This window comes from Triticum urartu, chromosome 1A (genome assembly GCF_056163025.1).
Source record: "Triticum urartu cultivar PI428250 chromosome 1A, HENAU_Tu73, whole genome shotgun sequence".
NCBI lineage: Eukaryota > Viridiplantae > Streptophyta > Magnoliopsida > Poales > Poaceae > Triticum > Triticum urartu.
Window position 1 is genome coordinate 472,733,819 of NC_141873.1, and position 15,222 is coordinate 472,749,040.

The 15,222-nt window shown below is 43.2% G+C and overlaps 1 protein-coding gene across 1 annotated transcript; it reads right to left on the bottom strand.

Annotated features, from left to right (window-relative positions):
* Positions 1 to 8,479: 8,479 nt before the first annotated feature.
* LOC125535701 (transcription factor DIVARICATA-like) lies at positions 8,480 to 9,762 on the bottom strand. Its single transcript, XM_048698770.2, has 2 exons — positions 9,237 to 9,762; positions 8,480 to 8,995 (listed from the first exon to the last, which is right to left on the bottom strand). The coding sequence occupies exons 1-2, from the start codon at positions 9,668 to 9,670 to the stop codon at positions 8,809 to 8,811; spliced, it is 621 nt and encodes a 206-aa protein (XP_048554727.2). The 5' UTR covers positions 9,671 to 9,762; the 3' UTR covers positions 8,480 to 8,808.
* Between the last annotated feature and the right edge of the window lie 5,460 nt (positions 9,763 to 15,222).

A 15,222-nucleotide genomic window follows, 5' to 3' on the forward strand; every position in this document is an offset into this window, starting at 1 on the left:
CTATATGCGAATAGGCCGTTAATAGGCTTTCCATGGGCCGGCCCGCCACCTTTTGACCAAGTCAAACGGGCCGGCCTTTTCACAGGAATGGGCCTCTATTGGGCCGTGCCACGTGTCGATGTATCATAGGCGCCTTCTGTCCAATGAGTGGATGACATTTGTTCCAGCGATGAGCCGACACGTGTTTCCTCCAACCAATGATGATTTTACACGTGGAAAATCCCCATTGGTCGGGGATGTTAACGGGTTATCGGATCCAAAACCCGACCCGATAGCTTAATGGTGTTCCGTTACGGTGGATGCAACGTGTCGGTCACCCTTGACGAAAGCACTTCTGTGACGTGCGATTTATCATCATGGAAGTGGACACTTCCGTGATGATAATTTTGGTAATGTCATGGAACACTTCTACGACAGCACAGGTATAACTATCTTGATTCTGTCATAAAATCGTCATGGATGTACATGCATGACAAAAAACACGACCTACTGTGACAAACACGTATCATCACGGAAGTGTATTTTTTGTAGTGTATGGAAGGGGGATTCGGCCAGGGCAGGCACCCTAGGGCAGCCACCGACCACTTGGGGCGCCCTAGGGGCTGCCTCCCCTCCCCCCTCCACCTATATATATGAGAGGAAGGAGAGGGGAAACACACACCATGATTTCCTAGCTGTGTGCGGCGCCCCTCTCCCTCTAGTTCGTCCTCGGTCATATTTTCGTAGTGCTCGGTGAAGCACTGTGGAGATAGTTGCATCACCACCATCATCACGCTGTCGTGTTCCCGGAACTCATCTACTACTTCGCCCGTCTTGCTGGATCAATAAGGCGAGGACGCCATCGGGCTGAACGTGTGCTGAACGCGGACGTGTCGTACGTTCGGTACTTGATCGGGCGGATTGTGAAGGTGTACGACTACATCAACCGCGTTGATAAATGCTTCCGCTTATGGTCTACGAGGGTATGTAGACACACTCTCCTGCTCTCGTTGCTATGCATCTCCATGGATAGATATTGCGTGTGCGTAGATTTTTTTTGTTTTCGATGCAACGTTCCCCAATAGTCGGTGCCAAATCGGACGTCGTTGCACCACCTCACCACAACCACCGGCTCCCGGTCGTTACATCTGGTGGTATCAAGACTGGCGCATAGACCAACACTAATCTTCTCTACGTACTTTTTCCTCACTCGTGCGCATGCAGGATCAACTTTCTAGTCAGTGATCATCCTAAAATTGCTTCAAACCAAGAACGCTTAACTTTGAGGTTCCTTGCGAATGGGATCCTAGAGAATGACGAATTTCTTGTTGATATAAGTAGTCTATCATTCCCATTAAGGTAGAATGTCATGTGGACTCCCACTCAAAGGCACCGATGTCCTCACCGCCCTAGTAGGAATGTTCCCTCTTAAAAGATGACCATGTGGTATACATAACATATAAATACGATGGTTTATAAATTATTTGGAGGGCCAAATAATTCCCAATAGCCTAATTTTTTATGTGGCCTCTCTGAACCATTAAAAGCCCCGGAAAAATATTTAGGGTGTTTGTACAAGGTTTGGTATTTCTTTTGAACATTTTTTTGTAGAAAGGGCATTTTGGTGATTCGAACTAGAGGTAGGTGCTATGATTGTGCAAAATCTGTGAAACAATTCGTGTAGCTGCCAAACATTGTGAAAAGATTATGCGCAAACTTTGGGACTCTATCTCAATGTCTAAGATCAAAAAGGAACATGGGGTTTGATGAAACCCAACTAATAATAATTGGGAAAATAAATTAGTTTTTTGTGTTTGATATTTTTGGCATGCATTTGAGAATATTGCATAGTGGAACGATGGCATCATGACATGATTGTGCAACATAAAAATAATATTTATTTATTTAAGTAGGGAATTACTCAAGGATGACCTAAATTTGTAGGCTATGTTGCGCCATCAAATGCAAAGGTTTGTAGGACAACAACAAATTTTTCACAAGTGGATGACCTAAGGTTTATCAGACCGTGGAAATTTCCCTTATCATATACCCCCTCCATTTTTCGTGAAATATCCTTGTAAGTGAAAAAAAGATCACCTAATGACCCCACACAACACAAAATAAAGGAAATGAAACAATACTAAATGTCAATAACTCATAGGATATTTCGAGACACCGTGTAAATATCATGATCAAACTCAAGAAAACGATGAGTGCAAAATGCACTCATCAAGAGCACCATATCCATTCGATCTATGTGAGTACCCACTAGATTTAAAAAAATTATCCTTACATAACACATTATGATTTTTACAAGTCTTACTCTTTGGTTAACTAGGATAACCTTAACAATTATTGTATATATAAGTCACAGTGTAACATCATGTTGATCCTCTAAATGCGTTATTAGTGATACTACGTTCCATATGAGACAATTTATGCCTTGTATATGGTGCAAAACCTCACACCCTATGTATTTAAGGTGGGCTTCAGAACACTAACTCTCTTGATTTTTTTATATCTCAACGAACTTCGATGTTTTATGTAATGTAGCAAAGATTTGGTTTATTACATAATATGAGCAAGGTCCTTCACGATTGTTGTATTTATTTTCTTTGGGTTGTTCAAAAGTATGCATTTCCTTACAACAAGTTCCTTGATGTATGGCCAAATATAATCCTAAATGTACAAATCTTCTCGCTGACATTTCATTATAGTTGGTCTTATGTGATTACACCAAAGAAGATTATTATCTCTTTGCATTTAGACACATAGGGGATACATTGTTAACACACAAAAATTGTCATAAATATGTTGTATTCCTTAAAAGTTCCTCATGATCACCAAACTTGTAAGAGAAACAAACATCTAAGTGGGTGCAATTTATGCCACTAACATCAATTTATCCGTCAATTCTCGTACACATAGGATGATGACATGAAAGGCAAGTTGCTTGCGATTATCACCGCATAAGTTTAAGAAATAAACAAGAAGTGTTACTATATATCGTCAGAAAACTTATCAGTTCCTGAGTGTGTGATTCACCATGAGAAAGTAAATTTGCTTGCAAGAATCACCAACTACTCAAGAAACAAACAACAAAGTATGTGTGTATTGTGCCATTACCACCAAGCTATTTATGGTACTCATGGTGTATGTTGATCTTGTGAAGGTAGGTTACCACCGCTGAGCACTAAACATGTACAAAAAACAAACATGTAGTTTGGTGCACTTTGGACTATTATTACCAAGTTATTTTTGAGTCCAATATTGTAGGGTTCACAAAGAAAGCCTTCCATGTGAAATATGTTGTTGACAATGATTTCTGAATTAGTATGTGAGATAGGCAACTCGAGTGGATGCGATTTCTCGTATTGCCATCAAACTTTTTGTTGGATCTCATAGTGTATGATTAACCTTGTGCATGAAGTTGATGATGATGAACACCACATGTACGAGCAACAAACATCTAGGTAGGTACGCTTTGTGCTATTATCATCATACTCTTTGTCAAATTTCATTGTGTAGGCTTCATGCAAGAGTAATGTGTTGTAGACAATTTGTGTCAACGTGTAGGAGAGAGGAGTGATAGAAAATTTCCTAATGCATGATCAAATATAATCTAAAATGTGCAAACTTCACATGGTAATTTAATCATACAAGGGTTGATGTGATTACACCAAAGAAGATTAGTATTTGTGACTATCAAGACATTACAAATCTTTAAAAACAATACTACCTCCGTCCGGGATAATTAGTCCCATTAGCCAAAACACAAAGACCAATGTAAAGCATTAATAACCAGCAATGCTTAATATTAGCAACCAATCAAATCACGAGCAACTTTGCATGCAGCTAGCTGCCTCGTTCACTTTGCATGCATCCAATCCAGCAACCGCCAACATTTACAGTAGGCAACCCACTTGCCTCTTCGGTTTCTGCATGCAGCTACCCACGCGCGTCACCAGCCAATCAAGCGCAAATCAAGTGGCCGGGTCAAGGAAAAGCAACTGCCTACAGCCAGCGGCCTTGAAAAAACGTACGCAGCTTCTTGGCTCACCGGACTTATATACCCGGATGGAGGTAGTACATACTTAGCACATATGCATTGTTGCGTTTAGACATGTATGGTGAACACCTTGTGAACATACAAAAATGTCATTAATATGTTGTGTTACAAAAAAATTTCTCATGAGCACCAAACTCGTATGTGAAACAAACATCCAAGTGGATGCACACTCTAGGAAATTATCCCAAGACTATTCATGAGAATGTGAAATGCAGGTAACTAGAAATGAGCTTTGAACCAACATGAGAAACAAGCATCCAAGTACACACAATTTGTTCTATTATCATCAATTTACTTGGTAACTCTCTTACACATATGACGTCGACATGAAACGGAAAGGCAAACTTATTACAATGATCACAGAATGAGTTTAAGAAACAAGCAATCAAGTGAGTCCTACTATATAGTGTCACACCACTTGTCGGCTTTTTGAGTGTGTGATTGAACATGTGCAAGATAAGTTGCCACCAATAAGCACCAAACTTTTATAAGAAACCAAAATGTAGGTAGGTGTATTTTGGAATATTTTTACCACATTATTTGTTGGGCTTAATGTTGTGGGGTTCAAAAAGAGAAGTATTCCATGTGAGTGGCAAGATGTTGACAATGATCACCGAACTAGTTTGTGAGACAGACAACCGAGTGGGCGAGATTTGTAGTATTGCCATCATACTATTTGTCGGATCTCATAGTGCATGATTGACCCTGTGAAGGTAAGTGATGATGATGAGAACCACACATGTACAAGAAACAAACATCCATGTAGGTGAGATATGTGCTATTATCGTCATACTATTTGTCAGATCCCATGGTGTAGCATTCACACCAGAGTATTGTGTAGTAGAAAAATTTGCGTCAGCATATACGAGAGAGGAGTGGTAGAAAATTTCTTACTGAGTTTGTTTTACTAGCCCTCTTCTGGAAACAGCCTCTTACAGAAATGTAGGGAAAGGCTTATAGACCCAAAGTGGTAGGACCCTTCCCCGTACCCTGCGCAAGCGGGAGCTACATGCACCGGGCGGCCCTTTTTTGTTTTACTAGCCCTCTTCTGGCCAAAGTATGACAAATGTTGTTCAACTAATTCAAAGCACATGTTAAATAGCTACTTAACATTTTGTTACCATCTTCTTCACTTTTAAAATTGGAACACCTTCTCCACCCAGTTGATCTTCCCTCTCTTTCCCCTTCTTTTCTTTGTCATGTATCATTTAGTAGAAGGTGTGAACAAAAACGCACAAACAAAAGGATATGAAGCAAAATGCAAGAACAAACTATAGAGAAATGACTTGATTGTAGAAAATGTGAACTAGATACAGTATTCCTTGAGTATTACACTCTAGAGGCGGAGCCACAACCCCACGAGCCTAGGTAGAGCTGATGAACTCCATATGGAAACTACTAAGAAATAAGAGTTGAAGGACTAGTTTGGATGGGAAACACTCAACAAAGCAATTGCAACTAAATGCTTCTCTATATCAAATTAATGGATTCGCTCCACCACTGTTGCAGTAATGGTGGAAGCCTAATAGGCACCCTCAAAGCAAGAACATCAATGAACCAATCATTATAGCAACCTCGTTGTTGTTTTAACCTACAAGATAGTGACAATTTGACATTAGTATTGGATTCTACCATAACAATTGACCTCCAATATTGTAAATGTGAATATATTGGGAGTGAGAACTAACAAGCACCTAACATGTTTAAGAAAAAAACAACCGACTGAGTGCACTTTGTGCTATTATCAGTCATGAGACAATTTATCAAATTTTATGCTGTAGAATTGAGCATGTGTCATGTAAAAGGCAACATGCTAACGTTGGGCACCAAACTAGCTTAGCGAAATAACCGAGTAGGCGTGTTTTGTGCTACCATCATACTACTTCTCGTGTGCCATCTTTTATGATTTACCATGTGAATGTAAGTTGCTGACAACAAGCATCAGACACGTATACATACAAATACCCATGCATGCACCTCCCTATTATAATCATAAGATTATTTGGTTGGTATACTAGCCTATGTGCATTGTTTCTTTTCATGTCTTGGTATGCTAGTTACTTTTATTTAGTTCTTATTTTCTAACCAATGTTATTTTTCTAGCCTTATATTCTTGTTTTGAGTACGTGAGATGCTGTTATGGTGCAAGCCAACATCTGATGATGTTAAAGCAAATGTTGATGCGTCTCTTTGTTCAGGGGATGCTAATTCACGTGCAATCGTTACAGCGCTCGATTTCCGACTGAAACTTACGTAACTCAACATTCCTTTATTTCCTGACGGGAACTCAAGTTTTCTTTCAAGTGAATCCGTGTGAGAGAAAGATTAAAGGACACACCTTCCCCCACCCCTGCTGAAATCAGGGGGCAGCGAGATTTATGGAAGGCAATGTTGGCACCCACCTGTTTAATTTATTGCAACAGAGATTTATGGAAGGACAGACTGGCCCCACTAATTAATAGAATTAACGGAGGGAGAGATTTATGGATCGAGCGTTTCAACGCTCGCCCGCAAAAGGAGCATTCTCCCTTTGTTCATATTCGGGAGAAGGTTCCATTGCATCAATCATTAGAGATGTAAAGGGAAATTTTCTTGCAGCCTTCTTCGATTTCATTCCACATCTTGAAACTGCATGAGTGAGAGAAGCTATGGCAATGAGAACTGAACTATAACTTGCTAATTCGCCGGGATTCCGTAATGTGATGGCAGAATCTAATCCTTTGGAAGTCTTGTGGCAAACAAAGTAAATGGTCGGGCATTGTTCCCCATTTACACAGATTGTATATAGAGAGCTTGCATAGGAAATTGGGGAGGTAATTTTCAATCACTGTCATAGAAATGCTAATGAAGTTTCTCATGAGTTGGCTAGCGTTTGCTTTTTGGATAAAACATGATGTACTTGGTAAGATGAGCCCATTGATTTTCTTTTGAGTTATCTCATAAACGATGTAATTATTATTATTATTGAATAAAGCATGCCATGAAGGCCTTCTCTAAAAAAGGTTACCTGAATTGTCTTTGCATCTAGCAAACACAATTTAACTGTTACTACCTCTGATCCATAATAAGTATCGCAGTTTTGAATTAACTCTAGTTCAAAATTGCAACACTTATTTTGGATCAGAGGGAGTAACATTTATCCGCCTTTCTCTTTCGTGTGCCCCTCCTTTCCTCTACTTTGTTCTCTCAAAAATGGTATGCAAAATTGAACATAATACATTGGGAAAGGCACGGAGACAAAAATGAGTGGAACAAAAAAAAGAGAAAATTAACCATCATTGCAGAAAATTGTTAACAATATGCATCACCCGTTAGGTATTGCATTGAAACCTCGATGTGCACCCTCATAGTTATCATCGACGATTTCAATCAACAGAGCAACCATGGAGTGTCTCGGTCTTATCGTATTCTCATCATATTGCACAGATTCTTCTCAAGCATTGTCTCCTATTTGAGGCCATCCCCTTAACCGTTCAGCCTATGGACACATCAGTATGGAGATTAAGGCCTTACTGTCAGAGTGGGAGTTTATTTCACAAAAACTTCATAGCGATCAAAATAGAGTAACAAATCAATTGGCGAGATATATCCATACTGATTGTAGCACTTCTGTTTGTCTACATAGAGGCCCTCCTGTATCGAGGATCTCTTCCCACTAGATTGTAACTCTGTCATTTTGGAATAAAACTTTTTTATCCTTGCAAAAACAATACATTGCGCTCGTTTCACATGTATCCTTAATTCCTATACCTACCTGCCGTGACATTTGGCTGAGGCTTTGGAGTGGCAATCATCGCTTCCTGTATAGGAGTACTAGTGACACGGATAAGACACATAGTATCTATAATCTAGATCTAAACCCAGAAAACAAACTTGGCAAAAGCACGTACAGTGAAGTAGACGAGACTCTTAGTTGTTGATGGCCATATACCTGGTTTCCATTTCGCAAAAATAAATAAAAAAATACCTGGTTTCCATCACGGAACTTGCCAGAAAGAGCAATTACGTAAGCCTGCACAGTTGCCTAATTAGCTGACAAGTGACAGCCCCAAATGCACTAGATGATTCGAACCTGGACACTGACGATAGTGCACCCGACTACCTAAGAGGTGAGTAATTGTTTTTGCAGCTCGCAATTCACCACGTGCCGTTTAAGCCTGTATAGTATAGCCAGGCGAGCCCAGGCAGGCACCATGATCTGCATCGCCGCCGTCAGGCCGCTTTCAACACATGCTGGTCTGCGCGGCGTACACATCTCCTGAGACACCGCACGGGTGACTCGACAGGACACGAACAACCTGACAAACGGAGCCGATAAAGGACGCTTGTCAGGTCACCGGGACAGATGTGCTCCAGCATTGAACAACATTTGGTCGACACAGGATGAGAACGGGATGTGAAATGCCATGCGGGTGTAAAACAGGAAAGCGGTAAAAAAAACCATGCGGTGGATTGCTATAACCCTTTCCGAACTGACTGACTGACTGACTCTGTTTCTTCCTTGACATGTCACCCACACACACACGACAGAGGTGAGGACAGACAGGATTTATTCGACCACACAGCTAGTTTACTACAGATTACTGGTTCCGAATCGCAGGTTCCAGCCGAGCCACGCCTTTCCCCTACATACATTTGCACGGGCGGACGGCCGAGGGAGAGCAGACGGCGGCGGCGGCGACGACGACGACGGGCGGCGGGTATCGGCTAGGCTCGGGCCGGACCGGATTCTTGGTGCCTTGTCCACGACGGATGACGCATCACGGGTTGGTGATGTCGTGGATGCTCTTGCGCTTGCTGTCGCCGCGGGTGGCGGCGTTGGCCTGGCGGATGAAGTACTTCTGCGCATGGCTGGCCACCTGCGTCGGCGTCCGCGTCTTCACCGACCACCGCGAGATGTTCCTCCAATCCCCGCGCCCGTACTTCTCCAGCCCCTCCAGGAACATCCTATTGCCGAGACCCAACGGAGAAAAAGGTCAGCGCCAGTATAGATCGCATAGCAAAAATGGTAAAAATTTACGTGTGGCATGGTGGGGCCAGCGGAATCATCCGACGTGGCAAGATCCGGGGAAGTATCTAGGACCTCGAAGAACGCGCCGACGAATAACAGGGGAAAGGGACAAGAAAACGAACAGGGTCCAGGGAAGGAAGGCAGTTGGAGATTTTGACGGCGGAGGGGTGTGTATACCTGTGCTCCTCCTCGGTCCAGGGTATGCCCTTGCGGCGCTCCTCGCCGCCGGAGCCGCGGGGACGGCCGCGCCCCGCCGCGACGGTGCCGCCGCCGCCGGCGGCGCCGTCGTCGTCGTCGTCCCACGACTCGGGGGGCTCGACCAGGCCGCGCTCGATGAGGTCGATGTCGGCCACCAGCGCCTGGTAGTGCTCCCAGGCCTCCTGCGGCGTGCGCCCCGGCAGCTGCGCCGCCACGAACGCCCACCGGTTCGGCACGTGCTCCGGGATCGCCACCAGCGCGCTCTCGAACACCTTGTCCTCCGCCTTGGTCCACGGCCTGCTGGGCGGCGGCGGCGGCGGCGGCATCGCCGCCGGCGCCCACGAGGACGAAGACCCACCACCCACGCCCATGCCCATACCCATGCCCATGCCGCTGCCGCGGTAGAAAGCCATGCCGCGCAACAGCTTACCGTTTCTTCCTGGGTTTGCGATGGCTTTTGGCTCGCGTTTTCTGATGATCTCGCCGAGGCAGCCCCGGGCGCCTTATAAAGATTTGGAGCGAGGATGGCCCGGGGGGCGCGCTTGATTCTCTGTGTGCCCCGCCCGCGCACACGTTTTGGGCGTGACGGCCGTCGCGTGGCACCGCATTGCGTTTCTTTCTCTTTTTTTTTTGAGCCGAATGTGGCACCGCATATTGCTATACACGCCCGTACCGTGCCGCCAACGCAGTGATCAAGTGTAACAAGTTTTTTTTACACAGTGTGAAAGTGCAACTAGTTGCTATCTTATGAACCGATGCATCAGAACGAAGCCGTAACTAAGTTGAACGTTTATTGATCACATAGTTCAAAGAGAGTTCTCCCTCGGTATAAATAGTTCATATTGACCAGGGAAGAGAGTGGAGTGTTGATGATTTTTTTTTTGACTGGTGTCACAGCTCATATGGTTAGTAATTTCCCTATTACATGGAAGCACTTAATTGCCAATTGATTGGGTATAAATGTATAAAGCTCTCTTCACTCAAGAGAGTTCTCCCTTCCATAAAATTATACTACTTGTCAAGATTGAGCAAGAACCTTAAAATTTTCAACGCACAGAAATAAATATCTTGTTGATCTAGGGCCTCTCTACTTTTGTAAAATATATTGAGGATGATGTTCCTTCTTTTAGGGTTTGAGGATGATGTTTCTTATGACTTGTCTCTATAAACTTGTTTAATTTGTTGGTAAATTTAGAAACAATGTTATTTTCCTATATATTGACAACTTTCCATCAGAATGGAAGGAAAGTTTTATTAAGTTCAATTGCCTACAATTCATTTCCCTTGTGTATATGCAAAAAATAGTAAATACCTTTCTTTGTGATGCAACCATCTATTATTTTCTCTCTTTTTTGCGGGGAATTACACTTGTATTGTTAGTTCTTATAGGATTAAACACGTCATGACAAATCATTATTTATAATCTGTATATTCACATTTTTAGTCTCGCGAATCAAAGTGGACCTTAGTATTCTCTAACCGTGCAGACGCACTCTTGCAACCGATCCACTAAGTTACTCCTCTCTCTATCTCTCTCTCTCTCTCTATCTCTATCTCTCTCTCTCTCTACACTGCAAACTTCTCCCTAAGCGTGTCTCCTCACACATATGCCACCCTAGCAAACCCAAAAGTCTCCTAGTGCTCTCCTCATTTAGCTTCCTTCATAAGCCACATTTACCTTTTCGATCTAGATCGATGCATGTAACTGAAGAATACATGTGAACCTCTCTCTTCCCCTCACGTAAAGCAGAACTTACTTTTAGACAAGATATATACTCCACATCTTGTAGAGATAGTACGCCATCAAGAGTTTATCAATAAGGAACCAAAAGGTATGTAAGGTGGCAAACTCGCATAAGCATGGACACGTGTATATGCGGCCATCGAGGCCCGTTCAAGAAAGCAAGGGTTCATTGAGCAATATCCACCTTAATGAGAAGGACCACCTTGGAAGGGTGCGGCTACAGGGTTAGAGAAGTTACTCCACACACACACACACACACACACACACACACACACACCCTTTTTCCGCCTCACTACACCGCAAACTTCTCCCTAAGCGTGTCTCCTCACACATATGCTACCCTAGCAAACCCAAAAGTCTCCTAGTGCTCTCACCATTTAGCTTCCTTCATAAGACACATTTACCTTTTCAATCTAGACCGACTCATGTAACTGAAGAATACATGTGAACCTCTCTCTTCCCCTCACGTAAAGCAAAACTTACTTTTAGACAAGATATATACTCCACATCTTGTAGAGATAGTACGCCATCAAGAGTTTATCAATAAGGAACCAAAAGGTATGTAAGGTGGCAAACTCGCATAAGCATGGACACGTGTATATGCGGCCATCGAGGCCCGTTCGGGAAAGCAAGGGTTCATTGAGCAATATCCACCTTAATGAGAAGGACCACCTTGGAAGGGTGCGGCTACAGGGTTAGAGAAGTTACTCCACACACACACACCCTTTTTCCGCCTCACTACACCGCAAACTTCTCCCTAAGCGTGTCTCCTCACACATATGCCACCCTAGCAAACCCAAAAGTCTCCTAGTGCTCTCACCATTTAGCTTCCTTCATAAGCCACATTTACCTTTTCGATCTAGATCGATGCATGTAACTGAAGAATACATGTGAACCTCTCTCTTCCCCTCACGTAAAGCAGAACTTACTTTTAGACAAGATATATACTCCACATCTTGTAGAGATAGTACGCCATCAAGAGTTTATCAATAAGGAACCAAAAGGTATGTAAGGTGGCAAACTCGCATAAGCATGGACACGTGTATATGCGGCCATCGAGGCCCGTTCAAGAAAGAAAGGGTTCATTGAGCAATATCCACCTTAATGAGAAGGACCACCTTGGAAGGGTGCGGCTACAGGGTTAGAGAAGTTACTCCACACACACACACACACACACACACACACACACACACCCTTTTTCCGCCTCACTACACCGCAAACTTCTCCCTAAGCGTGTCTCCTCACACATATGCTACCCTAGCAAACCCAAAAGTCTCCTAGTGCTCTCACCATTTAGCTTCCTTCATAAGACACATTTACCTTTTCAATCTAGACCGACTCATGTAACTGAAGAATACATGTGAACCTCTCTCTTCCCCTCACGTAAAGCAAAACTTACTTTTAGACAATATATATACTCCACATCTTATAGAGATAGTACGCCATCAAGAGTTTATCAATAAGGAACCAAAAGGTATGTAAGGTTGCAAACTCGCATAAGCATGGACACGTGTATACGTGGCCACCGAGGCCCGTTCGAGAAAGCAAGGGTTCGTTCAGAAATATCCACCTTAATGAGAAGGACCACCTTGGAAGGGTGCGACTGTAGGGTTAGAGAAGTTACTCCACACACACACACCCTTTTTTCTGCCTCACTACACCGCAAACTTCTCCCTAAGCGTTTCTCCTCACACATATGCCAACCTAGCAAAACCAAAGTTTCCTAGTGCTCTCACCATTTATCGTCCTTCATAAGCCACATTTAACTTTTCAATCTAGATCGACTCATGTAACTGAAGAATACATGTGAACCTCTCTCTTCCCCTCACGTAAAGCAAAACTTACTTTTAGACAAGATATATACTCCACATCTTGTAGAGATAGTACGCCATCAAGAGTTTATCAATAAGGAACCAAAAGGTATGTAAGGTGGCAAACTCGCATACGCATGAACACGTGTATATGTGGCCACTGAGGCCTGTTCGAGAAAGCAATGGTTCATTGAGAAATATCCACCTTAATGAGAAGGACCACCTTGGAAGGGTGCGACTCCAGGGTTAGACACTACAAAAGAAGACACTTCCGTGATGATACGTGTTTGTCACAGTAGGTCACATTTTCTGTCATGCATGTACGTCAATGAGGATTTTATGACAGAATCAAGATAGTCATACATGTGCTGTCGTAGAAGTTTTCCATGACATTACCAAAATTAGCATCACGGAAGTGTTCACTTCCATGACGATAAATGCCGCGTTATGGAAGTGCTTTCATCAAGGGTGACCGACACATGGCATCCACCGTAACGGGTCGCCGTTAAGTTATCAGGCCCGGTTTTGGATCGATAACCCGCTAACAGCCACAACCAATGATGATTTTCCACGTGTAAAATTCTCATTGGCCGACGGAACCACGTATCAGCTCCGCGTCGGCACAGGTGTCACTCATCCAATGGGCGAGATGCACCTATGATATGTTGACACATGGACCGGCCCAAAAGTGGCCCATAAAGATTAAATGGGCGGGCCCAACTAAAGGCCCACGAGATTTCATCGACCATAATGGGCCGGCCCAGCTAAAGGCCCATGAGATTTCACCGACCATAATGGGTCGGCCCAGCTAAGGGCCCACTAGATTTTGAGGACACTAATGGGCCGGCCCGTTAATAGGCTGTCATGTTTTGGGCCAAATGTCGGCCCATATTTGATCCGGTCCATTAACAGTCTGCCATGTTCCAGGCCCAATAAAGGCTCATATGAGATCTGGCCCGTTAAAAGCCTACCATGTTCTGGGTCAAATTACGGCCCAGATCAGATCTGGCCCTTTAAGAGGCTTTGGGCTAAATTATGGCCCATATCAGATTCGTCCCGTCAACTGGACGCTATGCTTTTGGGCCCACTTGCTAAAGGACCATTTAGTAATTCGGCCTGATATTAGTTTCGGCCTGTTTGACATTTCGGCATGTTAAAAGCCCGTCATATAGTTGGGCCTAACTATGGCCCGGTTTGCATCCGACCTGCTCACAACCGATAACCTGATTGGGAAAAATAAGGACTGAGACAATTTTGGCCTGTTAAAGGCTCGTGATGTGATTGGCACAATCATGGGCCGGGGTCTATTTCGGCCTGCTGTCGGCCCGTGAGCTGTTCGGCATGTTTCAGGCCCAACCTACTTTTCAGCCTCCTAAAAGTCCATTGAGTTTTCTTGCGAATATAGGGCCGGCGGTTTACTCTACCTATTAGAGGCCCAAATCTACTAGTGGGTCAGTTTACATTTAGGCCTGTTAATGGACCGATTATGTAGTGATTTGGATGACGACCCGATTATGTACCATAATTTTACAGTTTGGCCGGTTTACTGCGTAGACATGATATATATACAGTAAAATAACTGCATAATCGTGAATAAGAAAAATCTAGAGTATAAAATAAATAAATTACAACATATTACATCCACTAGGCATCACAGTTCACCACTATGATAATAAAGCACAAGCAGACAGCAGATTACATACATTGGGCATCAAAGATCGCCACCAGTGCAGATAAACACGCCGACAAAATAATATACAAAACCAACATCACTTCAATAGAGTTCAAGAAAGGTTAGCCCTGCTCGGGAGCTGTAGCGCAAGCAGCTGAGCAAGCTGATGAGACTGCGCTTGTTTGACACTTATATCCTCCTCACTCTGAAAGATAAAGAAGTAGATAGATGACAAGTTTTGCACATATAAGTATCAGTGCTAACAATTCATCACATTCCTTACTGACAAATAAAGTGACACAGCTTAAAATACCATTAACACAATATGGTATTGTTCAGGTTAAGACATGGCAAGAAATGACATTGTGAAGGAGTTGGCAGCTTCACAACACCACTGGATTACAGATCAAGAACTCATAAGTATCAATGGTTAGTGTGTTGTCAATTTATCCCATTTCAGATTGGCAAATATAGAGACGGTTTAAATAATAGTAGAATGATATGACATTGTTCATAGTTAAGACATTGCAGAATATGACACTGTGCTATCGTGGGTAGGTTCACCACACCACTGGATTACGGATCAAGAACAGAAGCATACATGCAGTGCAAAAGAAGATCACTTGCTCTGTATAGTTTAATTTACATGGTATGAAGAAGGAACTTGGTTGTACAACTGAAAACTTAAATTGAGAAAGACAATTTTGTTTATGAAGTACATAATAAACATTAAACATG